Source organism: Balaenoptera acutorostrata, chromosome 8 (assembly GCF_949987535.1).
Source record: "Balaenoptera acutorostrata chromosome 8, mBalAcu1.1, whole genome shotgun sequence".
Lineage (NCBI taxonomy): Eukaryota > Metazoa > Chordata > Mammalia > Artiodactyla > Balaenopteridae > Balaenoptera > Balaenoptera acutorostrata.
Genome location: NC_080071.1, coordinates 85,933,793 through 85,961,337, shown reverse-complemented (window position 1 = coordinate 85,961,337; position 27,545 = coordinate 85,933,793). Strand labels below are relative to the sequence as shown.

Here is a 27,545-nt window from a genome sequence, read left to right as displayed (position 1 = left end):
TAGACTGGGATCTAGGCACTATTCTTGGGTCTTCCTTCAATGTGGTGATTCTTGTAACTCGGCTTGTCCCTCTAGGGGTCCCTAAAAGTTATGATTCTGGAGTGGTTGGGATACTGACTCCCATTGATCTGGTGTTGCCAAGCCAGGATAGATCCTGCACCCGCAGCTAAGCTTGAGATGGGTAGTAGTGAACTCAGTGGACTGCTGTGTAGACCACTGCTGCCCTGTCATTTGTCCTTCTATCTAAATTGGATGCCACTGTGGCTCTGGTTGTCCTGTGAGTCTAAATGCCTAGTTAAGCAGAGCTCCAGGTTGGTGTCGTACTGTAGCCATTATAACATGAGCTTTGATAAGGCTCATGGTACGTGTTTTGTTAACTGTTATATCCCCACTACCCAGCACCATGTATGGCTTGTGGTACAAGCTCAATCTATACTTGTTGAAAAGAATTGGCCTTGAACATCAAAGGGTAGAGAATAAGCTAATTACCCTTTTTGAAGCTTTCATAAATGTGATTTAAATCAGGATATTCCTGCCGGTTGATCTTGCTGAACAAAACTTCCAGAAGCGACATGTCAAATGTCTTCTCCAGCTCACTGAGAACATTGTAAACCACTCTCGATACAGGGACCAGGTTTCTACAAGAATCTTGACAGTCCTAAAAAATATTGAATGGAAAAAATATAAATACAGACTTCCACGTTACAGAAGAGCCCTAGAAAGAGATTTTATAGTTAATGTATTCCAATTTCCATACATACTTATCTTTTCACATAAAGGTTTAGAATTTCTGTGTATTTGTATGGCTACTAAGTGAAACAGTAAATCCTTTCTCCTTAGAAATCCCCATTTGTGAATCTGATCTCCTCACCCTCATTTATATTAGATGTAAGAAGGAGCAATTCCAAAGAATAAAATGGGTTCAAAGTTAATGGATTTGTAGGCTTCTAAGAACTTGGTCAAATGTTTTAGGAATAGACTTGGCAGGTGATGAGCAGCTATTCTGTTGACTGGACAACTCCTGCCCCTTCACTGAGACTGACTTGGCCTGGAAGGGCTCAAGGAAGGCAGGTGACAGTTTCCCCTTTTGTGAACTTGACCACAGGGAAAGCATATTTGTAGGGCAAGGAGAAGACTTGCATCTCTGTAGCTCCAACAACACCTATTGCTAAAATTAACCGAAATTCCAAGACTCCAGAAATAAAATAAGTAAATAAGTAAATAACTGGGAAAAAAAAGAACCCCCCCCCCACACCAAAAATCACTGGAGAAAGAATAGCAAGCATATACTCCCAAATTTGTCCTAACAGGACATCAATTCCCTGTGGGTTTTAATGTTCTCAGATCTAACTATTTAAATTGAAGTTCATTGAAAAGAAATGCTGTGTCAATTATTATTTCATTAAATCATCTCATTTAAATTATTCATCAATTCATTAAAATTCTTTTAATTCTTAGTTTATGCTCTACTGTGTGCATTTCTACAAGGAATTAAACATCTGTGGAGCACACCTGCTTCAGATGCAGCCTGTCTCCAGTGCTACTCACCTTGACACCAGTGGTCACCATGAGCACCATCCCTTCAGTTAGAAGCAGGACTGTCTCCAGTGATGCCTGTTTCTACCCTCCCTCTCTTTTTTTACCTTATCACAATACTTGAACAATTGCAAAAATACTTGAAAAGGTCTTCTTCTCATAGGACACTCCTCAGTTAGGTACTTGTGCCCTTACTTCTGTGTTCAGGTTATTGAAGCATAACTTAGTATGGGGCTAGTTTACCAGATTGTGACATAATAAACCTCACTTACTTCATACATTCTATTGGTGATGAGTTCACGGTCACGAAGACCCTCAAGGAAAGGAAATGTTTTTTTTATTGCAGTTGAAATCTCCACTTTATGTCTTTTGAAGTGCCTGAATGCAGGCTCTAAGTTAAGCCTGTTGTCTGTGTTCTGATTTGCTGTGGCTATCCTAGGGAGGAAGAATACCATGTGAAAACAGTCATCAATATTCCAAGACGCTTGTGGAGGCTGTAACATTTTATATATAAAGGATAGGTTGGGAAGAACCAACATATATAAAATAAGTGGTTTCAGTAGAGACCAGAATAAATGGAATTGAAACAACAAACAATGATATAATAGAAGAAAGTGAGGAGGTTAAGAAAGACGGAAGCACAGGACTGAAAAAGTCCATTCCAGTCTGTCCCGATCAAAACCATTGTAAAGATATCTCCCCTTATCTGGTATATTTTTTAATTAAAAAAATTTAAAATTTGTACAAAATCAAGTGGAATAAACAGAGGAATGAAAACAATAGAATAAAAAATCTAACCTTGAAAAATGTTTCTTAATTAATAACTAAGAGAAAATAAAACAAGATGTCCCCTCCTCTGATCTATAACTGTTAAGAGAAATACCATCTTGTATTATAAAACTAGTTCATAAATGATAAGATGTGGTTAAGAATGATATGATATGGATAAACTGAGAAATTCACAAGACTATCAGTCGTTTCTTCTGGGACTTCTACTTTGTGTTAATATAAATCTTTCTGTGTTATTGTTTTATATAGTGAATCTTTCTAGACATCTGAATTTCAGAAATTGCTGCTATTTTCTGCGATAGGAATTTTAAACCTGAGCCTTTAATTCTGGTTCTTAGGTGATTATTTTATTGCTCTGATAATGTTTTAATCAACATTTTGTATTCATAAAAGTTATGAAGACATTAGGATTCTTTGTCAAACCAGAAGAAAATTATTGTCACTTACCAGTACCCAAAACCATCAAAGAAATGTCACATTATTTTGTTGAATTCTGCATAAAGAAGTTTCTGATTAAAGACTGCAGATTGAAGAGAATCATTTGTCTTCTCTTTTATTATCTCCCCTCCCCCCACTAAAATGCTAATGAAGGGATTGGATTCACAATGACAAGGAGAATGGCAGGGGGCAATGAGCAGATGAGAGATTACTACCGAAATCTATAAGACAAAAACTGGTCAGAGGATTGCTAATTACTATTGTAGGTGTAGGATGCCCCCAGAGGTCAGAGAAGCAACCAGTGTGCCCTGCAGCACCTGGAGAAGCAGTGGCGATCACAAGGGGGACATGGTGCTGAAAACTGTTGTGTTATTTGAAAAATGAAGAACAGAACAACACACCCTCCACCCCTCAACTTGCATCCTGACCACTTGTGCCCAGGCAGCCTCTCAGATGGAAACATTGCTGTCCTTTCTGTCACCATATGTTAATTTTGCCTGTTCCTGGATTCCACATACATGAAAATAATACAACACATGTGCTTTGTGTCTGACTTCTTTTGCTCATCATCCATGTTGTTGGATGAACAGAAATTTGTTCTTTTTTATTGTTGAAGGTATTCCACTGTGTGGACCTACCACTATCCGTTTATTCATTTTCCTGTTTATGGACACTTGGGTGGATTCTAGTTTGGGACTAGTTTGAATAAAGCTGTTGTTCTTGTACAAGTTTTTTAGTGGCAAGATATTTTAATTTCTCTTGTGTAAATAACTAGGAGTGGAATTGTTGGGTCATTGTGTAGGAATATGTTTAATGGTTTTAGAACCTGTCAAACTGTATTTCAAAGTCTATGTTTGACCCATTTTAGTCTATAATGTATAATGTGATATCCCATATGGTTTTAATTTGTATTTCTTTAATGACTGATAATATTGAGCACACTTCTGTATGCTTATTGGCAATTCATAATCTCCTTTTGTGAAGTGTCTTTCCAAGTCTTTGGCCCATTTATATTATTAGATTGTCATTTATTAATTATTGATGTGTAGGAGTTTGTATATATTATGGAAAGAAGTGTTTTGTTTAATATACGTATTATGAACATTTTTTCCCATTCTGTGGTTTGCCTTTCATTTTCTTAACCATGTCTTTTGACGAGGAGAAATGTTTAACTTTGATGAAGCTAAAGCTATCATTTTTTTCTTCTGTGGCTAATAACTTCAGTGTACTACTTAAGAAATCTTTGCCTTCCCCAAGTTAATGAAAATATTCAAAAAGTAATTTACAGTATAAGCATGGGTCTATTTCTGGATTTTCTATGCTATACTATTTATCTGTTTGTCTATCCTTGTCCCAATAGTATATTGATTTGAATACTACAACTTATAGTAAGTTTTGAAGTCAATTAGGAAAATATGTCTTGGGTTTTCTAGGTCTTTTGTTTTTCCACATATCTTTTAAATTGGATTTGTCAATTTCTACAAGAAAAGCATTTTAGAGTTTTATAAGGTTTGCATTGAACTTGTTGATAAATTTGGTGAAAAGTGACATCTTAACAATATTGAGCTCTAATCCATTTATTTATTTTCCCTTAATCTTGCCAGAAGTGTTTACAGCTTTCAGTATAGAAGTCATACACTTCTTTCATTAAAATTATTCTTAGTTATTTTATTATTTGAGGGGGCTACTTTAAATGATATTGCTTTTAAAATTATTTCTAACAACTGTATGAACATAGAATCGATTTTCAGAAACATTAACCATGTATTCATGACCTTCCTAAATTCATGTATTCTAGTATATATTCATAGATTTCCTTTGGATTTTATAGAAAAAAACAATCATGTCATCAGCAAATAAAACTCCTTTACTTCTTCCTTTCCAAAAATTGTTTCTTTTTTCTTTCTTGTTGCACTGGTTAGGAGTTTAAATACAATGTTGAGGAGAAATGGTGAGAATGGAATCCCTTGCCTTGTTTCCAATGTTAGAGAAAATGCATTTAGTATCACCATCAAGTATGATGTCATACACACACACACACACACACACACACAACTGAGGAAGTTTCTGTTTATTGCTAGTTTGCTGAGAGTTTTATCATGGACAGACGTTAATTATCAAATGCATCTATTGAGCTATTCATATCGTTTTCCTTCTTTATTCTTTAATTTGGTGAGTCACGTTGATTGATTTCCAGAGCCTCCTCTTAAGTAGAAGCAGATAACCACAGGTCAGCAGACATTTGAAGAAAGTCTCCAATATTAGAAAGAAAGAAAAACATTAAAAAAGAGAAAAAGTTGCCCCAGGAGAAACAGAGATATTGTAGGAAACAGGAGAAACTTCCAAAACCTCTAATATTTTTAGAGAGATTTGAGAATACATATTGCACCCCTGGTTACAAAGAAAAAGGAACTAACAGAAAGAGATAGTGGCATTAGATATTTTTTTAAATTGATTTTTGGAAATTTACTAAGATTTACTAAAATGGTTGTAAAATAAAGTTGGGGAAATTTCCCACAAAATTAAATGAAGAGATTAAAAGAACAAAAAAGAATAAATTTGAAAGACAACATAGGAGAGCAAGATTAATTTAGGGGTCTAATAACAACCTAATTAGAGTCAAGAAAGATGCGCAAGGAAGTGCAGAGGAGGACCACATCAAGAGAATTATTTAAGGAGATATATACCATGGAGTAGAAGGACATGGATTTTTTTAAAAGGACTTAGAGAAATGAATTTTAAAAGAACCAAACCAAGGCATATCACTATGAAATGCCAACATCTAAAAAACAGAGAAGAGCCTAAAATATTCCAGAAAGAATTAAGAAACTGGTCACTTATGGAGGAATGATGGCAAGAATAGCTTGAGACATCTCATCAGTAACAGATCTAGCCCTTCAAAATGCAGAGTGAATCAGGACAACTTCAGACATGTAGGGCTGAGAAATTTTACTTTACAAACATCCATTTTGAGTGTTTTCCTAAAATTTTCTTTATTTTCTTTATGCATATGTCAATACGTATATTTAAGGTTTAAAAATACAGTTTATATGTGCTCTAAAATTTTTATACAATCGTTATTTTCCTTTCCATCCACATCACTGTGCCCACTCCTCCTGCATAATCCATTTTAATAACCTTGCATGTATTCTTTCCTAAATTCTCCATAAGCATATAAATCCATCTACCTATTTCTATAACCTACCCATATCTTTCAGGGGTTTTATTCATCATATTATATTAAAATATTATATAATTTTCTTTGAATTACAAATTGTCTTCTGCATCAAATTTGTTTTCACATTAATACCTTGCAAAATATTCTCTAAGTCATCTAGTGTGGTTCTAGCTTGTTAATTTATTTATTTTGTCAATGTATAGTATTGAACAGCACACACCCACTCTTAGGAAAATACAATATGATGGATTTTGGAAAAACAGGGAAGTAATCCAGTAATGAGGAAGATGTGAAAATTAGAAACCCGTGGATCCAGTTATGGATCCAAGTTGGCAGTCCAGTAACAGATGGAGAATATGAACATCTCAGATTGGAACAGGTGATGATTAGAGCATATAAATAAGTGCAATGAATGACAACAATGTCATAAGGGAAGGGAGGAGGGAACTGGGAATACTCTGCTATAAGGTATCTGTGCTACAGGGGAAGTGGTATAAATGTGTATTGCAATCTCTAGACAACCAACAAAAACATTTAAAAAGAAGTATAATTGATATGTTAATAGAAGACTAAGATGGACTCATATAAAATGCTAAATTAAAGCTAGAGAAGGCAGAAAAAGAGGGGGGAAAAAGAGACAAAGAACAAATACAATGAATAAAGAACAGTTACAAACATGGTAATATAATCCAGTATATCAATAATTACTTTCAGTGTGGATGGCCTGAATACTCCAATTAAAAACAGAGATTGTCAAAGTGACTGAGAAAACAAGACCCAATCTTAAATTGTCAATAAGAAAAAAAACAAATATGAAGATGCAGGTTAAGAATGGAGAAGGAGATACTGTGTCAACACTAATCAAAAGAAAGATAGAGTAGCTATATTATTTCCAGAGAAAAAAGACTCAGGACAAGAAAAAATATTAATTAAGAGAAAGAGAGCATTACATATGATAAAGGGGTCACTTTTCCAAGAAGACATAACAATCCTTAATGTGATATTTACACACGATAAACACATAGCAACAAATTGTGTAAGGGAAAATTGATAGAACAGTAATAGAAATAGACAAATCCACTATTCCAGTTGGATACATGAACAGCCCTCTTTTAGTCATTTATAGATCAAGCAGGTAGAGAAGCCATAAGAATATAGTTGACCTGAACATCACTACCAATCAACTTGATCTGTTTGACATTTTTAGAATACTCCATCCGACCACAGCAGAATACACATACTCCTCAAGAACACATGGAATAATCACCCTTACCAAGATAGAATACACTCTGGGCCATAAAACACATCTTAAATTTAAAAGAATAGAAATCATAAAAATTATGTTCTCAGAAAAAAGGAGTTAAACTACAAATAAATAACAGAAAGGGGTGGGAAATTCCCCCAAATACTTGGGGATTTAAAAATACACTCTTTAATAACACGTGGGTCAAGAAAAAATCTTAAGAGAAATTTTAAAATATTTTGAACTGAACAAAAATAAACTAAACTACAACTTATCGAAATTTGTGGGATGCTGAAAAAGCAGTGACTACAAAGAAATGAATTCCATTGAATATATATATTATTATGTATATATTAGAAAAGAAGAAAGATGTAAAATCAATAATATAAGTTTCTCCCATTGGAAACTGGAAAGAAAGAGCAACTTAAGCTTAAAGCAGTAGAAGAAATGAAATAAAAGAGCAAAAAGCAATGAAAGAGAAAATTCCACAAAACCTAAAACTTGTTCTTGGAAAAGATCAATAAAATTGATAAACTTCTACCCAGACTAACTAAAGAGAAAAAGAGAAAGAAGTCACAAATTACCAATATCAGAAGTGAAATTAGGATCATCACAACTGATTTTATGAACATTAAAATGATAACAAAGGAATACTATGAACAAATCTGTTCCCCAAAATTTGATAACTTAAATAAAATTGACCAAATCCTCGAGAGATACAAACTATCAAAACTCACACAAGGAGAAATGGACAGTTTGAATAGGCCTATATTCATTACAAAATTGAATTAGTAATTAATAACTTTGAAAAAAGTAAGCACTAGGCCCAGGGGATTCCACTGGTTAATGCTACCAAACATTTAAGGAAGAAATGATACCCATTCTCCACATTCTTGTCCAGAAAATAGAAGCAGAGAGAACACTTCTTAATTCCTTCTATGAGCCCAGCACTACTGCAATACCCAAAGCAGGTAAAGACAAACTACAGATCAATATCTCTCAAGAATATAGATGTAAAAATCTTCAAGAAAATATTAGTAAATTGCATCCAAAAGTGTAAAAAAATATGTAGCATGACCAAGTGTAACTTATTCCAGATATGCAAGCCTGGTTCAATATTTGAAATCAATCAGTGTAATCCACCATATCAAGAAGTAAAAGAAAAAAATTTGGATGATCATATCAATTGATATGGAAAAGTCATTTAACAAATTCCATCACTTTTTCATGTAAAAACCCCTAGAAAACTAGAAATAGAGAGGAACATCTTCAAAATGAGAAAGAATATCTATTAAAACATCTATAGCTAGTATCATACTTACTGTTGAAAACCTGCACACTTTCCTCCTAGGATGAGAAACAAGGCAAAGATGTCCTCTTTCACTATTCCTATTCAACACTGTACTAGAAGGCACAGCTAGTGCAAAAAAAGGAGAAAAGGAAATTTAATGTACAGAGTTTGGGAAGGAATAAAACTATCTTTGTTTGCAGATAACATGACTGTTTATATGTAGAAAATCCCAAAGAATTCACATGCACACAAAACCTGGAACTAATAGTTAAGTATAGAGAGGTTGCTGGACACTAGGTTAACGTACAAAGATCAATTGCTTTTGTATATACCAGCACTGAAAACTCGGAATTTGCAATGCAATAAGACAATAACATTTACAATAGCACCAAAAATATTAAATACTTAGGTATGAATCTAACAAAATATATACAGAATCTATATGCAGAAAATTACTCTAGAAAGAGAAGAATTTTATTTTGCAAAATAATATAATAGTAACTACTTTGATGTAAAATTTCAAATTATATAAACAGTGTTGAGCTTAGTGGTAAAGGAAAATTCTTATTAAATTGTTTCTTTTAAACATGAAATTCGAATAATATGGTTTCAAATTCACCACCAAAAAATACAGAAAAATAGATTAAAAATTATTTTGAAAAGTTGAAAATAATCACTGGTTGAGTGAAATCAGACTCTAATAAAACCTTATGAAAGACTAAAAAATAATATAAAAAGGAAATATAGCTTGCATTTTTAGAGAATAAAAAATCAAGGAAACTAATAGGAATTTAGTAACTAACAGAAAAAAAAAGTATGAAAAATACATTATTAAAAACACTAAATGTAAATGAAAAAATAATGGTATTGAAAGGCACAGGATTAAAAATAGAATCCAATAAGAGACACAAGAAAGACAAAGTGACAAAAAATTTGTTAAAATCAAAGATAGGCAAGTTATGGTATTCAGATATAAACAAAATAAAAAATAAGGGTATTTATATTCATCTCAAAGCAAAATTCAAAGAACAAATAATGGGGCAAATGTTTTATGAATATTGAGAAACAATTCACCTCTAGTGTTTGACTCTTCACGTATTCAAAAAATGATCAAAATATACAGGCTCTGGATAAATTAGCAAGAAAGATTTATTATTTAATCTTGTGACCTAAAAACACAGAAAATTTTCTCTCAATGTCCTTTAAATGCATATCAATACAGATCATAATCTTGACCATAAATGAAGTCTCAATAAGTTAGAATCAGTAGATGCCAAATAGGCTGCACGTTAAAGAAAATAAACCACACAGAGTTTTATAAAACAAAACAAGGACTAAGATAAAAACCACAAGCCTCAAGGGTCAGTAAGTGGCGAGAGCACCGGAATCACAACTAGCTGCTGAACAATCATCGACAGGAAGATACTGGAACTCACCAAAAAAGATACCCCACATCCAAAGACAAAGGAGAAGCCACAATGAGATGGTAGGAGGGGTGCAATCACAGTAAAATCAAATCCCATAACTGCTGGGTGGGTGACTCACAGACTGGAGAACAATTATACCACAGAAGTCCACCCACTGGACTGAAGGTTCTGAGACCCACGTCAGGCTTCCCAACCTGGGGGTCTGGCAACGGGAGGAGGAATTCCTAGAGAATCAGACTTTGAAGCCTAGTGGGATTTGATCACAGGACTTTGACAGGACTGGGGGGAACAGAGACTCCACTCTTGGAGGACACACACAAAGTAGCGTGTGCATCAGGACCCAGGGGAAGGAGCAGTGACCCCATAGAAGACTGAATCAGACCTACCTGCTAGTGTTGGAGGGTCTCCTGCAGAGGTGGGGGGTGGCTGTGTCTCATCGCGAAGACAAGGACACTGACAGGAGAAGTTCTGGGAAGTACTCCTTGGCGTGAGCCCTCCCAGAGTCCACCATTAGCCCCACCAAAGAGCTCCTGTAGGCTCCAGTGTTGAGTCGCCTCAGGCCAAACAACCAACAGGGAGGGAACCCAGCCCCACCCATCAGCAGAAAAGCGGATTAAAGTTTTACTGAGCTCTGTCCAGCAGAGCAACAGCTAGCTCTACCCACCACCAGTCCTCCTATCAGGAAACTTGCACAAGCCTCTTAGACAGCCTCATCCACCAGAGGGCAGACAGCAGAAGCAAAAAGAACAACCCTGCAGCCTGTGGAACAACAACCACATTCACAGAAAGATAGACAAGATGAAAAAGCAGAGGGCTATGTACCAGATGAAGGAACAAGATAAAACTCCAGAAAAACAACTAAATGAAGTGGAGAGAGGCAACCTTCCAGATAAAGAATTCAGAGTAATGATAGTGAAGATGATCCAGGACATAGGAAAAAGAATGGAGGAAAAGATCAAGAAGATGCAAGAAATGTTTAACAAAGACCTAGAAGAATTAAAGAACAAACAAACAGAGATGAACAACAAAATAACTGAAATGAAAAATACACTAGAAGGAATCCATAGCAAAATAACTGAGGCAGAAGAACAGATAAGTAACCTGGAAGACAGAATGGTGGAATTCACTGCTGTGGAACAGAATAAAGAAAAAAGAATGAAAAGAAATGAAGACAGCCTAAGAGACCTCTGGGACAACATTAAACGCAACAACATTCGCATTATAGGGGTCCCAGAAGGTGAAGAGAGAGAGAAAGGACCAGAGAAAATATTTGAAGAGATTATAGTCGAAAACTTCCTTAACATGGGAAAGGAAATAGCCACCCAAGTCCAGGAAGTGCAGAGAGTCCCATACAGGATAACCCAAGGAGAAACATGCTGAGACACATAGTAAGCAAATTCGCAAAAATTAAAGACAAAGAAAAAGAGGGAGAGGACTCAAATCAATAAAATTAGAAATGAAAAAGGAGAAGTTACAACAGACACTACAGAAATACAAAGCATCCTAAGAGACTATTACAAGCAACTCTATGCCAATAAAATGGACAACCTGGAAGAAATGGACAAATTCTTGGAAAAGTATAACCTTTCAAGACTGAACCAGGAAGAAATAGAAAATATGAACAGACCAATCACAACTAATGAAATTGAAACTGTGATTACAAATCTTCCAACAAAAAAACCCCAGGACCAGATGGCTTCACAGGTGAATTCTATCAAACATTTATAGAAGAGTGAACACCCATCCTTGTCAAACTCTTCCAAAAAATTGGAGAGGAAGGAATACTCCCAAACTCATTCTATGAGGCCACCATCACCCTGATACCTAAACCAGACAAAGATACTACAAAAAAAGAAAATTACAGACCAATATCACTGATGAATGTGGATGCACAAATCCTCAACAAAATACTAGCAAACAGAATCCAGCAACACATTAAAAGGATCAAACACCATGATCAAGTGGGATTTATCCCAGGGATGCAAGAATTCTTCAGTATACGCAAATCAATCAATGTGATATACCATGATAACAAATTGAAGAATAAAAACCATATGATCCTCTCAATAGATGCAGAAAAAGCTTTTGACAAAATTCAACACCCATTTATGATAAAAACTCTCCAGAAAGTGGGCATAGAGGGAACCTACCTCAACATAATAAAGGCCATATATGACAAACCCACAGCAAATATCATTCTCAATAGTGAAAAGCTGAAAGCATTTCCTCTAAGATCAGGAACAAGACAAGGATGTCCACTCTCACCACTATTATTCAACATAGTTTTGGAAGTCCTAACCATGGCAATCAGAGAAGAAAAAGAAATAAAAGGAATACAAACTGGAAAAGAAGAAGTAAAACTGTCACTGTTTGCAGATGACATGATACTATACATAGAGAATCCTAAAAATGCCACCAGAAAACTATTAGAGCTAATCAATGAATTTGGTAAAGTTGCAGGATACAAAATTAAGGCACAGAAATCTCCTGCATTTCTGTACACTAATGATGAAAAATCTGAAAGAGAAATTAAGGAAACACTCCCATTTACCATTGCAACAAAAAGAATAAAATACCTAGGAATAAACCTACCTAGGGAGACAAAAGACCTGTATGCAGAAAACTATAAGATAATGATGAAAGAAATTAAAGATGATACAAACAGATGGAGAGATATACCATGTTCTTGGATTGGAAGAATCAATATTGTGAAAATGACTATACTACCCAAAGCAATCTGCACATTCAGTGAAATCCCTATCAAATTATGAATGGCATTGTTTTCAGAACTAGAACAAAGGATCTTAAAATTTGTATGGAGACACAAAAGACCCTGAATAGCCAAAGCAGTCTTGAGGGAAAAAAAATGGAGCTGGAGGAATCAGACTCCCTGACTTCAGACTATACTACAAAGCTACAGTAATCAAGACAGTATGGTACTGGCACAAAAACAGAAATATAGGGCAATGGAATAGGATAGAAAGCCCAGAGATAAACCCACACACCTATGGTCAACTAATCTATGACAAAGGAAGCAAGGGTATACCATGGAGAAAAGACAGTCTCTTCAATAAGTGATGCTGGGAAAACTGGACAACTACATGTAAAAGAGTGAAGTTAGAACACTCCCTAACACCATACACAAAAATAAACTCAAAGTGGATTAGAGAACTTAATGTAAGACTGGACACTATAAAACTTTTAGAGGAAAACATAGGAAGAACACTCTTAGACATAAATCACAGCATGATCTTTTTTGATCCACCTCTAGAGTAATGGAAATAAGAACAAAAATAAACAAATATGACCTAATGAAACTTAAAAGCTTTTGCAAAGCAAAGAAAACTACAAATAAGATGAAAAGACAACCCTCAGAGTGGGAAAAAGTATTTGCAAACGAATCAGTGGACAAAGGATTAATCTCCAAAATATATAAACAGCTCATGCAGCTTAATATTAAAAAAACAAACAACCCAATCCAAAAATGGGCAGAGGACCTAAATAGACATTTCTCCAAAGAAAACATACAGATGGCCAAGAAGATGAAAAGCTGTTCAACATTACTAATTATTAGAGAAATGCAAGTCAAAACTACAATGAGGTATCACCTCCCACCAGTCAGAAGGGCCATCATCAAAAACTCTACAAACAATAAATGCTGGAGAGGGTGTGGAGAAAAGGAACCCTCTTGCACTGTTGGTGGGAATGTAAATTGATACAGCCACTATGGAGAACAGTGTGGAGGTTCCTTTAAAAACTAAAAATAGAATTACCATATGACCCAGCAATCCCACTACTGGGCATAGACCCAGAGAAAACCGTAATTCAAAAAGAATAGCCAGGTCATGGAAGCAACATAAATGCCCATTGACAGACGAATGGATAAAGAAAAAGTGGTACATATATACAGTGGAATATTACTCAGCCATAAAAATGAACGAAATTGGGTTATTTGTAGAGATGTGGATGAATCTAGAGACTGTCATACAGAGTGAAGTAAGTCAGAAAGAGAAAAAAATATATCGTATATTAACGCATATATCTGGAAGCTAGAAAAATGGTACAGATGAACTGGTTTGTAGGGCAGAAATAGAGACACAGATGTAGAGAACAAACGTATGGACACCAAGGGGGGAAAGTGGCAGGGTGGGGGTGGTGGTGTGATGAATTGGGAGGTTGGATTGACATGTATACACTAATATGTATAAAATGGATAACTAATTAGAACCTGCTGTATAAAAAAATAAATTTCAAAAATTAAAAAAAAAATTACTGTGCTTTCCTAATTGGTGGCACCTTATATATCTCTGTATATTTAGATCTTGTTTAATTTCCTTCAATAAGATTTTATAGTTTTTTTCTTCATATAGGTTCATACTTTTCAGATGTTTATAAATATATACATATTTGCTATTATGTTTGAAGTATTATTTTATTTCTTTTATGGTGTTCCAAATAAAATCTATAAATTTTATATGTCTATTTTGTATTCATGCAGATTGGAAAATTCTTTTTCTAGTTCTTACGGATTTAGTTAGGACGCTAGAGTTTCTATGTATATAAACGTAGGACGTATAATGTTGTATCTTATTTTAGTATTTATACCAATGACTTCATTTTCTTATCCTATTGCATTAGCCAAAACTTCTAAAAATATATATATAAAACAAAGATGGTTAATGGTAGGCCTCTCTGCCTTTTTTTCTATTTAAATTATTTCATCATTTCAATGTTTACTGTAATATTTGTTATTTTTGGAGACTTCATATTGTGTTAAGCATTTGTATATTTCATATAGTTTTTTTTTCTATCTTTTTTTTTAAAACATCTTTATTGGAGTATAATTGCTTTACAATGGTGTGTTAGTTTCTGCTGTATAACAAAGTGAATCAGCTATACGTATACATATATCCCCATATCCCCTCCCTCTTGTGTCTCCCTCCCACCCTCTCTATCCCACCTCTCTAGGTGGTCACAAAGCACCAAGCTGATCTCCCTGTGCTATGCGGCTGGTTCCCACTAGCTACCTATTTTACATTTGGTAGTGTATATATGTCAATGCCACTCTCTCACTTCGTCCCAGCTTACCCTTCCCCCTCCCCATGTCCAAGTCTATTCTCTATGTCTGCGTCTTTATAAAAATAGCTGTTAGGTCTTAAGAAATTCCCTTTTAGGATTATTTATGGGTATATTCATACACTTTTTCTCCTTTTGTTTGTTGATGTAATAAATTATATAAAGAGATTTCCTACTGCTAAAACATCTTTACTCATTCTCATTTAGTATTGCATTTTCTTCCACCTTTTTTTTTAAATAGCCTCTAACCACAAAATCTCATCTTTGACCCAACACAGTATATTTTGGTTTTTGTTGTTTTCTTTTTTAGGAAGGCACGTTTGGTTTATTTTTTTTTTCGAATATTTGAATTTTATTTTATTTATTTTTTTATACAGTAGCTTCTTATTAGTTATCCATTTTCTACGTATTAGTGTTTATATGTCAATCCCAGTCTCCCAATTAATCACACCAATACCCTTCCCTCCCCACCACTTTCCCCACTTGGTGTCCATATGTTTGTTCTCTACATCTGTGTCTCAATTTCTGCCTTGCAAACCAGTTCATCTGCACCGTTTTTCTAGCTTCCACATATATGCGTTAATATACGATATATTTTTTTCTCTTTCTGACTTACTTCACTCTGTATGACAGTCTCTAGATTGATCCATCCACATCTCTACAAATGCCCCAATTTCATTCCTTTTTATGGCTGAGTAATATTCCACTGTATATATGTACCACTTCTTCTTTATCCATTCGTCTGTCGATGGGCATTAAGGTTGCTTCCATGACCTGGCTATTGTAAATAGTGCTGCAATGAACATTGGGGTGCCTGTGTCTTTTTGAATTACGGTTTTCTCTGGGTATATGCCCAGTAGTGGGATAAGCATAGTAATTTTAAAATGTCAGTCCTTCTGAAATTATCATAAAAGTGTGGTACACTTGCAACTTGTAATCCCATTGGAAGTGGATAAAGTAGTATAAAAACATACATGACAGAATAAATATCTGAGTCAAGCCAAGAAAAAGCATACAAAGAAAAAGACCTGTACTTAGAAAACCATAAGATACTGGTGAAAGAAATCAAAGATGACACAAACAGATGGAGAGATATACCATGTTCTTGGATTGGAAGAAGCAATATTGTCAACATGACTATACTACCCAAAGCAATCTACAGATTCAGGGCAATCCCTATCAAATTATCAATGGCTTTTTCACAGAATTAGAACAAAAAAATTTACAATTTGTATGGAAACACAAAATACCCCAAATAGTCAAAGCAATCTTGAGAAAGAAAAACGGAGCTGGTGGAATCAGGCTCCCTGACTTCAGAGTATACTACAAAGTTACAGTAATCAAAACAGTATGGTACTGGCACAAAAACAGAAATACAGATCAATGGAACAGGATAGAAAGTCCAGAAATCAACTCGTGCACCTATGGTCAATTAATCTATGGAAAGGAGGCAAGAATATACAATGGAGAAAAGACAGTGTCTTCAATAAATGGTGCTGGGAAAACTGGACAGCTACATGTAAAAGAATGAAATTGGAACATTCTTTAATACCATACAAAAAAATAAACTCAAAATGAATTAAAGACCTAATTGTAAGACCTGATACTATAAAACTCTTAGAGGAAAACATAGGAAGAACACTGTCTGACATAAATCAGAGCTAGATCTTTTTCGATCCGTCTCCTAGAGTAATGCAAACAAAAACAAAAATAAACAAATGGGATCTAATTAAACTCAAAAGCTTTTGCATGGCAAAGGAAACAATAAACCAAATGAAAAGGCAGCCCACAGAATGGGAGAAAATATTTGCAAAGGGACCAACAAGGGATTAATCTCCAAAATATACAAACAGCTCATGCAGCTTAATATCAAAAACACAAGCAACCCAATCAAAAAATGGGCAGAATATCTAAACAGACATTTCTCCAAAAAAGACATACAGGTGGCCAAAAAGCACGTAAAAGGTGCTCAACGTCATTAATTATTAGAGAAATGCAAATCAAAACTACAATGAGGTATCACCTCACACCAGTCAGAAGGGCCATCATCAAAAACTCTACAAACAATAAATGCTGGAGAGGGTGTGGAGAAAAGGGAACCCTCTTGCACTGTTGGTGGGAATGTATATTGATACAACCACTATGGAGAACAGTATGGAGGTTCCTTAAAAAACTAAAAATAAAACTACCATATGACCCAGCAATCCCACTCCTGGGCGTTTATCCTGAGAAAACCATAATTCAAAAAGATACATGCACCCCAACGTTCACTGCAGCACTATTTACAATAGCCAGGACAGGGAAGCAACCTAAATGTCCATCAACAGAAAAATGGATAAAGAAGAAGTGGTACATATATACAATGGAATATTACTCAGCCATTAATAAGAATGAAATAATGCCATTTGCAGCAACATAGGTGGACCCGGAGATTATCATACTAAGTGAAGTAAATCAGACAGAGAAAGACAAATATGATATTGCTTATATGCTGAGTCTTAAAAAATATGATACAAATGAACTTATTAACAAAACAGAAGCACACTCACAGACTTAGAAAACAAACTTATGGTTACCAAAGGGGCAAAGTGGAGGGAGGGATAAACTGGGAGTTTGGGATTGACATATACACACTCCGGTATTTAAAATAGATAACCAACAAGGATCTACTGTATAGCACAGGGAACTCTGCTAAATATTCTGTAATAAGCTAAACGGGAAAAGAATTTGAAGAAGAATAGATACATGTGTATGTATAACTGAATCACATTGCTGTATACCTAAAACTAACATAACATTGTAAATCAACTATACTCCAATATAAAATAAAAATTAAAAAAAATAAAATGACAAGCAAAAAAAGTCTGAATAATATTCCATTATAAGTGTATTCCACATATTCTTTATACATTCATCTGTCAACAAATATATGGGTTGTCTCCATATTTTGGAAATTGTGAATAATGCTGCAGTGAACATGGGGGTGCATATATCTCTTCCAGATCCTGATTTCTAGTCTTAAAGATAAATACCCAGAAGTAGGATTGCTGGATCATATGGTAATTCTATTTTTAATTTTTTTGGAACCTTCATATTGTTTTCTACAGTGGCTGCACAACTCTATCAGTGTACAAGTGCTCCAATTTCTCCATATCTTTGTCAATACTTGTTATCTCCAATTTCTCCATATCTTTGTCAATACTTGTTATCTTTGGTTTTTTGATAATAGCCATCCAAACAAGTGTGAGGTGATAGCTCATTGTGGTTTTGATCTGCATTTCTCTCATGATGAGTGATGTTGAGCATTTTTTCACATACCAGGTAGCAATTTGTATGTCTTCTTGGAAAAATGTCTATTCATGTCCTTTGCCCATGTTTTTAAAAAATTGGTTGTGTTTTTTGTTTGTTTGTTTTGCTATTAAGTTGTAGGAGATTTATGTATATTGGATATTAACCCCTTGTTAGATAGATGGTTTACAAATACCTTCTCCCGTTCCATAAGATGTCTTTTCATTCTGTTGATGTTTTCCTTTGCTCTGCAGAGCTTTTTAGTTTGATATACTCCTACTTGTTTATTTTGGGGTTTGTTGCCCGTGCTTTTGCTGTCAGATCCAAGAAATTATTGCCAAAAGCAATGCCAAGACTCCCCCCCCCACACAATGTTTTCTTCAAACAGTTTTACAGTTTCAGAGATTATTTTTTAAAACTATGTTTAAAATAGACCTTTTTTAAAGAGCAGTTTAGGTTCACAGCAAAATTGAGTAGAAAGTAGAGATTTCTCCTATGTCCTCTCCCCTAAACATGCCTAGTACACTCCATTACCAATGTTCCCCAACAGAGTGGTACATTTTTTACAATTATGAACCTACTTTGACACATCATCATCACTCAAAGGCCATAGATTACATTAGGATTCATTCTTGTACACTGTTGGCTTAGACAAATACATAATGCCAGGTATCCACCATTATAGTATCATACAGAGTAGTTTCTCTGCTCTAAAAATGCTCTGTGCTCTGCCTATTTATCCCTGCCCCAAATCCCTGGCAACAACTGATCTTTTTACTGTCTCCATTGTTTTGCCTTTTCCAGACTATCATATGGTTGGAATCATAGTATGTAACCTTTTCAGATTGTCTTCTTTTACTTAATAACATGCATTTCCTTTTGGCCTGAATAGTATTCCATTGTTTAAATGTACCACAGTTTATTTATCCATTCACTTTTTGGAGGACATTTTGGTTGCTTCCAAATTTTGGCAATTATTAATAGATTTTTAAAATTTAGATATAACTGGCATATAACATTACATTAGTTTCAGGGGTACATCATAACAATATGATATTTGTATATATTATGAAATAATCACCACAATAAGTCTACTTAACATTCATCACCATACATAGTTACAAATTTTTTCTTGTGATGAAAACTTTAAGATATACTCTCTTAGTATTTTCAAATATGCACTACAGTATTATTAACAAGAACCCCCATGCTCTACATTACAATAGTTTCAGGTCTTACAGTTAAGTCTTTAATCAGTTTTGACTTGATTTTTGTATATGGTGTAAGACTGGGGTCCAGTTATATTTCTTATTCCTTCGCTCTGTGAAATTGGCTACTGCTTATACATCCGCATCTCATCTTTTGAAATGTCTGCTTGACATCTGGTGTTTGATATCCTCCCTTCTGTTCTCTCGTCCTTGCTGCTTTCTGCCATGTAACTCTCTGACATGATTTAGTGTTAGAAGGAGCACTGATAAATGCAGATGTGTTCAATCTGCCGGGTTTAACCAAAAGCATAGAAAAATTTTCTAATGTGACCTGTCCTAGAATTCCTGAGATGGTACTTATGTGGTAATATCACACTAATTTTTCATCCCCCCTTGGACTGGACTCACTAATATCTTTTTAAGGGATTTAATATTATGTGTTTATAAGCAACATTAACCTACAATTTTCATTTATCTTGTGTTTATCTGGGTTTGATAGCAGAAATATAGTAATCTCATGATGATTTGGGGTGATTTGAATTTTCTTAACTTATCGGAATAATTTACTTAATACAAATATTCTCTGTTCCTTGAAGGATTGCTGGAAATTATTCATTAAACTGTTTGATGTCTAGGGGTGGGGGTGTCGGGGGGTGGGGAGAGGGTGGGGTTAGGGTAGGTCTGGAAGGACATTGTACATTTCTTCTACTACTTTTAGTTCTATTTAGTTCTCAAGTTGACTCAGTTTTGATCATTCCTATTTTCCTAAAAAGTAACCATTTTTCCTAGATTGTCATATTTATTGGTAGGAAATTATACATGGATTTTTTTAATATAAAAGTTTAATCTTTTCTTTCACTAGAGACATATCCCTTTCCTTATTTCTGGTGTTGTTCATTTATGTCTTTCCTTTTGTTCTCTTGATCAAATGTTCCATTTTGTTATTCTTGTCCAAGAACCACCTTTTGGTTCTCTTGGTTCCATTATTCTTATTTTTTGTTTGATATTTAATTAAATACTGCTTTTAAAATTATATTTATATATTTTTCCCTTCCTTATTCTAGTCTTCAACGTTCTTGGGGGGATTATCTTGATTTCTTTTTCTAATACCTTGATTTAAAGTTAAATTTACTTTTCAACATTTCCTGTTTTCTAATAAATGGATTTTAGGCCATGAATGTTCACCTTTGTGCCCATTTGGGTATGTCTGTGGTTTTTGTATGCAATGTTTTCATTGGAGTTTATTTCTTAATCATTTGTAATTTCTATTTTGATTTTCTCTTTAAACTAAGGAGTGTTTGGAAGGAGCTTTGAAAACTTCTCAGTGGATGGATTAGGGAAGGTCTTCCTTTGTCCTGGTTATTTATTCTGATCTTATCATATATGATTAGAAAATGTGTTCTTTAAGATTTTTTCACTTGAGTCTATTGTTATTTCTTTTGCAGCCTAATGCATGCCATTTTTGAGGCTTCTCCATGTTTGAAAGGCAATATATTGTAGTGATTAATAGTGTGGTAGCCAGTGCCAGACAGGAGGAAGGATTGAAGGTGAGGGGATAGGTAGGAAGGTGGGGAGGATGTTTTGAACTCCAGCTCTGCCATTGCATAGCTGTGGAGGTAGGGCAGCCTGAGTTCCCTACCTGTAGAATGATGTTGACAATAATGGTACCCATTTCATAGAAGGGTTATGAAGAGGAAATGTGTTAAACCACGTATCAAGCACTTAAGAGTGTTAGTGGAGAGTGAACATGCAAAAATATCAGATATTTTTAAATTTGCTGAAACAAATTTTAACCGCTGCTTTTCACATCTATTTAATCCAAAGTGCTCATTATTTTATTCAAATCTTTTTAAAATTTAATTTTGGTTTACCAGATTTGCTAGCTTCTAACAGAGATCTGTTAATATTTTATACTCTAACTGTAGGATTTGAGGTTTTCCTGAACATCCATTAAACTTTCCCTTCAATATTCTAAGGATATTTTATTACAGATCATAACTTCTACCACTCAGTCTGGTAGAGTGTACATTTTATCAGTACGAAATAACCTACATTCTTTGTAGTACATGTGAATCTAAATTTTATTTGTTTCTGAGGTTAGTTTTGCTACAGAGTGCTCTTTAACTTTGCAGTCATTTAATATGTCTCTTCCAATCCCTTTATTTTCAATCTCGTTGAGTTGTTTTATTTTTAAAAATAGCTGAATTTTGTTTCCTATCCAACATACATATTTCTATATTTTATGTCAGTTAATTACATTGACATTTACTTTGATCACTAGTGTGTTTGTATTTATTCTTGCTATCTTAATTATTACTTAGCATTTTCAAGGATTTCTTATTATTCTCCCACCCTCTTTCTCACCTGTTTTTTGATTGATCACATTTCCGTGGCCCCATAATTTTCCACCAATACAGTGGAAGTAATGTCTCCTCTTTTTTTCAGTTGAATTTTTAATAAACAAACTTAGGTGTATATTATTCTCTCAATGTCAGGAGTTATTTGGTATCTTTTCTCAAGCTAAAAACTGAAACTTGATATTATTTCTCTCCTCTCTCTTCCTATTCCCATCATAAACTTTCTGAATCTTTGTGGTCTGAAAATATCTTCATTTTACTTTCATACATGCATGAGTACTTGTGTATGTTTAGAATTAAGGTTCAAAATTATTTTTCACTTAAAAATTAGGACATTTTCCTTCATTGTCTTCCTGCGTTCAGTGTCGCAAATGAAAATTGCAACTTCCATCAGGTTTTCATTCCTTGTATGTCCATTGCTTGTACTTTCTGGAAACTTTATGATTTGTTTGTTATCTGTGATATTCTAGATTTTCACTAGAATGGTGAAATCCTAGGTATGGGATTTAAAAATTCATTCTCTGTAATGATGGGACTTTTAAATCTAAAGTTCTAGCTTCCATTCTGAGAACTGTTTTTCCCTCTTTTTATTTGATTTCCTCATTCTCATTCTTTCTCTTCTTCTGGAATTCCATTGGCAGAATGTTGAAACATCAGATTATGCAGTATATCTTAATTTTTTCACATTTTCCATTTCTTCTAACTAACCTTACTTCAACTGAGTCTATTCAGCTAACACACTTACCTTTGTTTTTATAAAAAAAATTTTTTTAATGAGGTAAAATTTATATACCATAAAATTTGGCTGTTTTAAATTTACAATTCAATGATGTTTAGTAAATGTATAGAATTCTGCAATCATGAACACAATCCAAATTTAGAACATTTTTATTACCCCAGAAAGTTTGCTCATGGCTATTTGCTGTGATTCCTGTTTCTATTCCCCAGCCCCAGGCAACCACTACTCTAATATCTGTCTCTGTATATTTCCTTTTTCTGGACCTTTTATAGAGATGAAAGCAAAGATTATATGGTCTTTTGCAACTAACTTTTTTTCACTGAGCATAATGTCTTGGGGGTTCATCCATGTTGCCTCACGTATTAGTATTTCATTCCTTTTTATTGCTGAATGGTATTCCATTGGGTGGAATTATCACATTTTATTTATCCATTCACCAGTAATGGACATTTGGATTGTTTCCACTTTTGGCTATTATGGAAAATGCTGCCATGAATATTTGCATACAAGTCTTTTTGTGGACATATGTTTTTATTTCTACATAGCTACCTAGGAGTGGAATTATTGGGTCGTATGGTAACATTATTTTAGCTTTTTAAGAAACTGTTTTACAGTGCTTCCAAAGAACCATTTTACATTCCTACCACTAGGAATGTAAGGGTTCTAGTTTTTCCACTATCTTGCTAACCCTTTATGTCTTTGATTGTAGCCAATCCAGTGGGTATACATTGGTATTTTGTTTTGATTTTAATTTGCTTTTTTCCATAATGGCTAATGATGTTGAGCATTTCACATGTTTATTACCTTCCATATGACTCCATGGAGAAATATCTATTCAAACCATTGGCCCATCTTTTAATTGGACTGTTTGTCTAATTATTGAGTTGTAAGAATTCTTTACATATCCAGGTGCAGTTGTTCATTACAAACATGATGATTGGTTAATATTTTCTTCCAGACTGGGATTAGTCTTTTATTTTCTTAATGGTGTCTCTTGAAGCACAAAAGATTTAAGTTTTGTGAACTCTGATTTATCAACATATTATTTTATGAATCATGCTTTTTGTGTTCTAACTACCTTTTTGTCTAACCCAAAGTCACAAAGATTTTTCTTCCATATTTTCTTCTAAAAGTTTTATCATTTTCTAAATTTGGAGTTTGGGATTAACAGATATACATTACTGCATATAAAGCAGATAAACAAAAAGGACCTACTGTATAGCAAAGGGAACTATAATCAATATCTTGTTATAACCTATAATGGAAAAGAATCTGAAAAAGAATATATATGTATATGTGTATATATATATATATATATATATATATATATATATAACTGAATCACTTTGCTGTACATCTGAACCATTATAAATCAACTATACTTCAATAAAAAATGAAAATTAAAAAAAAGTTTTATCATTTTCACTGTTACACACACCCAGCTACACAATTTGTGGGACCCAGGGAAAAAGAAATTAGTGGGACCCTTGTTTACAAACCATTAAGAATTTCAGAACAGTGAAAGCAGAGCAGTAAACCAAGCACAAGGCCTTGTGCATCTGAATAAGATGCATGGCCCTGAATCTGGCCCTGCTCTTACATTTTGGTCTTTGATCCATTTTGAGTTGATTTTTGCAAATGGTGTGAGGTAAGGGTATAAATTAATCTTTTTGCATGTAGATATCCAAATGTTCTAGCACCATTTGTTGAAGAGACGATCTTTTCCTCCTTGAGTTGCCTTGGCACTTTTGTTGAAAATCAATTGACCCAAAACATCAGTGTTTACTTCTGCACTCTCAATTCTGTTCCATTGATTCTAGATCTATCTTTATGGCAGTGCTTTAACTGTCTTTATTAATGTAGCTTTATAATAAGTATTGAAATCAGGAACTGTAAGTCTTACAACTTTTTCCTTTTTAAGATCATTTTCACTATTCTGGGTCCTTTGCATTTCCACACAAATTTTAAGATCAGCTTCTCAATTTCTGCGAAAAGGCCTGCTGGGATTTTGATTTTGCATTGAATCTGCAGATCAATTTGGGAAGAATTGCCATCTTAAAAATGTCGAGTCCTCCAATCCATGAACCATAATTTTCTATTTATTTCGATATTTAATTTTTCTTACAATGTTTTGCAGTTTTGACATATAAGTCTTATGTTACATTTGTTAAGTTTATTCCTAAATATTTTATTATTTTGCCTACGTTTATTTCTGTAAAACAACTTATAAATTTCTAAGTTTCCTAGTTAATTGTTTTATAGAAGCAATATTATCTCATAAGCTGTGGGAGCATTGAATATACTTAGTCTGAAGTCTTGTTCTGTTGGCTCTATTATTTCTATTTCCTCTGATGTTACCAAGAAATGATAAAAAAGAAGGATCTGAAGGGACCTGGGTGTAACCCGACACTCTTCACTAAGCCATTGTTAACAGCCTAAGGCGTAGCATTCCATGCTTTTCCCATCACTTGTTCCAAAATTTACCACAAGTAAAATATTTTTATTACTTTGATTTGTATAAAAATAGGGGCATTATATATATATATATATATATATATATATATATATATATATATGTTTCTTTTTGTTTTTGTTTTTGTTTTTGGCTGCGTTGGGTCTTCATTGCCGCGCGCAGGCTTTCTCTAGTTGCGGCGAGCGGGGGCTACTCTTCATTGTGGTGTGCATGCTTCTCATTGTGGTGGCTTCTCTTGTTGTGGAGCACAGGCTCTAGGTGCACAGGCTTCAGTAGTTGTGGCATGTGGGCTCAGTAGTTGCAGCGTGTGGGCTCAGTAGTTTTGGCTCATGTGCTCTAGAGCACAGGACCAATAGTAGTGGCACACGGGCTTAGTTTCCCCAGCATGTGGGATCTTCCCAGACCAGGGATCGAACCTGTGTCCCCTGCATTGGCAGGTGGATTCTTAACCACTGTGCCACCAGGGAAGTCCTGGGTCATGATATATTAATCTGAACTTGTTTTTATTCATTAATAAAACTATGCCCTTCTATCCAAATTATTAGAAATAAATAGGTATGTAATACTCTAGCAATATGTATTTACCATAATTTATTCAACCATTCAGCTCAATGGACAATCAGATTGTTTTCAGATTTAGAGGTCAGTGTTATGTAGTCATTGTTCTATTTTGCCATCAAAAAACAGTGCTTCAATAAAGACATTTGTACTTACGGCATCTAACCAATTTATTCGTGCTTTGTGTGCATCAAGTACTCAAGAAAAATCAAGGGACAAATTAACAAATTTCCTATGCTCTGGCATATGTATTTTGGAAGATGTCAATGATTGAGACAATAAACACTAAATAAAATAAATAAGTAATTAATTTAGTATGTTAGGGAGTGATAAGGACATCATAGACAATAAAAATAGAACCAGATTAGGAGGTTGGGAGTATGCAGGTTGGGTGGGGGGCTGGGCTGTGGCTGTGATTTTGAGTAGGTTGGTCAAAACAGCCCTCATTGAGAAGGTGACCTGGAGCAAGGATTTTAAGGAGATGGAAAGTTAGTTCACTAATAGGTATCTGGACAAAGAACATATCACACAGAGGTGAGAGCCAGCACCACTTTCCTAGAGCTGTAGTGTGCCTGGTGTAGTCAAGAAACAGCAAAGAGTAGTGTGGCCAGAGAGGAGTGAGGTAGAGGAGAGGAGAGAAGGGCTGGATCGTTTCAGGTCCTCTGAACACTCTTAAGGACTTGGCTTTTACTTTGGGGGAAATAGGGAGCCACTGAAAGTTCTGGAGCTTTTGTATATGCATATTGGTGTTTTTATTTTCACAGGATAGGTTCCAAAAGTAGGACTGACTGCTGGGTTAAGCTGTAGTGTATCTTAAAATTTAGTAGATATTGCCAGATCTTTCCTGAAAAGGCTCTAGCAATTCATGCTCAACCCAGCAATAAATGTCTGTTTCTCTGAATCTTCTCCCACACTGCAATGTCATTTATGAAGTTATGTTTGCCATTCTAAGAGGTGAGAAATGGTTTCTCACTACCATTTAATTTGTATGTATTCATATGTTTATTGCACATTTTTATTTTCTCTTCTCTAAGCTTTCTGTTCAAGTCCATTTTCTTTGGAGTTATTTGTCATATTTTATCAGTGGGCTGGGTCTGTGTATATCAGATATATTAAGCCTTTGTTATATGTGTTGAAAATATTTTTCTACATTGTCTTTTTTTTTTTTTTTACATTGTCTTTTAATGTTTGTATTGCTTTTTTTACATTAAATCTATTAAATCTTCCTCTACCTACTTTTTTAAAGTTAATTTTTATTGGAGTATAATTGATTTACAATGTTGTTAGTTTCTTCTGTGCAGCAAAGTGAATCAGTTATACATATACATATATCCACTCTTTTTTAGATTCTTTTCCCATATAGGTCATTACAGAGTATTGTTTTCTCCAGATATAGGCCCAGGAGTGGGATTGCTGGGTCATATGGTAGTTCTATTTTTAGTTTTTAAAGGAACCTCTGTACTGTTCTCCCTAGTGGCTGTACCAATTTACATTCCTGCCAACAGTGCAGGAGGGTTCCCTTTTCTCCACACCTTCTCCAGCATTTATTGTTTGTAGAGTTTTTGATGATGGCCCTTCTGACTGGTGTGAGGTGATACCTCATTGTAGTTTTGATTTGCATTTCTCTAATAATTTGTGATGTTGAGCATCTTTTTATGTGCTTTTTGGCCATATGTATGTCTTCTTTGGAGAAATGTCTGTTTAGATCTTCCACCCATTTTTTGATTGGGTTGTTTATTTTTTTGATATTGAGCTGTATGAATTGCTTGTATATTTTGGAGATTAATCCTTTGTCAGTTGCTTCATTTGCAAAAATTTTCTCCCATTCTAAGGGCTGTCTTTTCATCTTGTTTATGGTTTCCTTTGTTGTGCAAAAGTTTTTAAGTTTAATTAGGTCCCATTTGTTTATTTTTGTTTTAATTTTCATTACTCTAGGAGGTGGGT

General features: G+C 34.4%; 1 protein-coding gene across 16 annotated transcripts in view; it reads right to left on the bottom strand.

The window, feature by feature from the left end:
* The window catches only part of LOC103004719 (nuclear autoantigen Sp-100), a 79,673-nt gene that overhangs the window by 37,644 nt on the left and 14,484 nt on the right, over window positions 1–27,545 (bottom strand). For all 16 annotated transcript variants that reach the window (XR_009009102.1, XR_003623645.2, XM_057551706.1 and 13 more), the window contains exons 2-3: window positions 1,809–1,971; window positions 490–658 (exon numbers count right to left, since the gene is read on the bottom strand). Coding sequence is in view for 14 of the 16 variants with exons in the window: in XM_057551706.1 (XP_057407689.1) it covers window positions 490–658; window positions 1,809–1,971 (332 nt within the window). In the remaining 2 variants the exon portion in view is untranslated. The remainder of the gene's footprint in view (window positions 1–489; window positions 659–1,808; window positions 1,972–27,545) is intronic.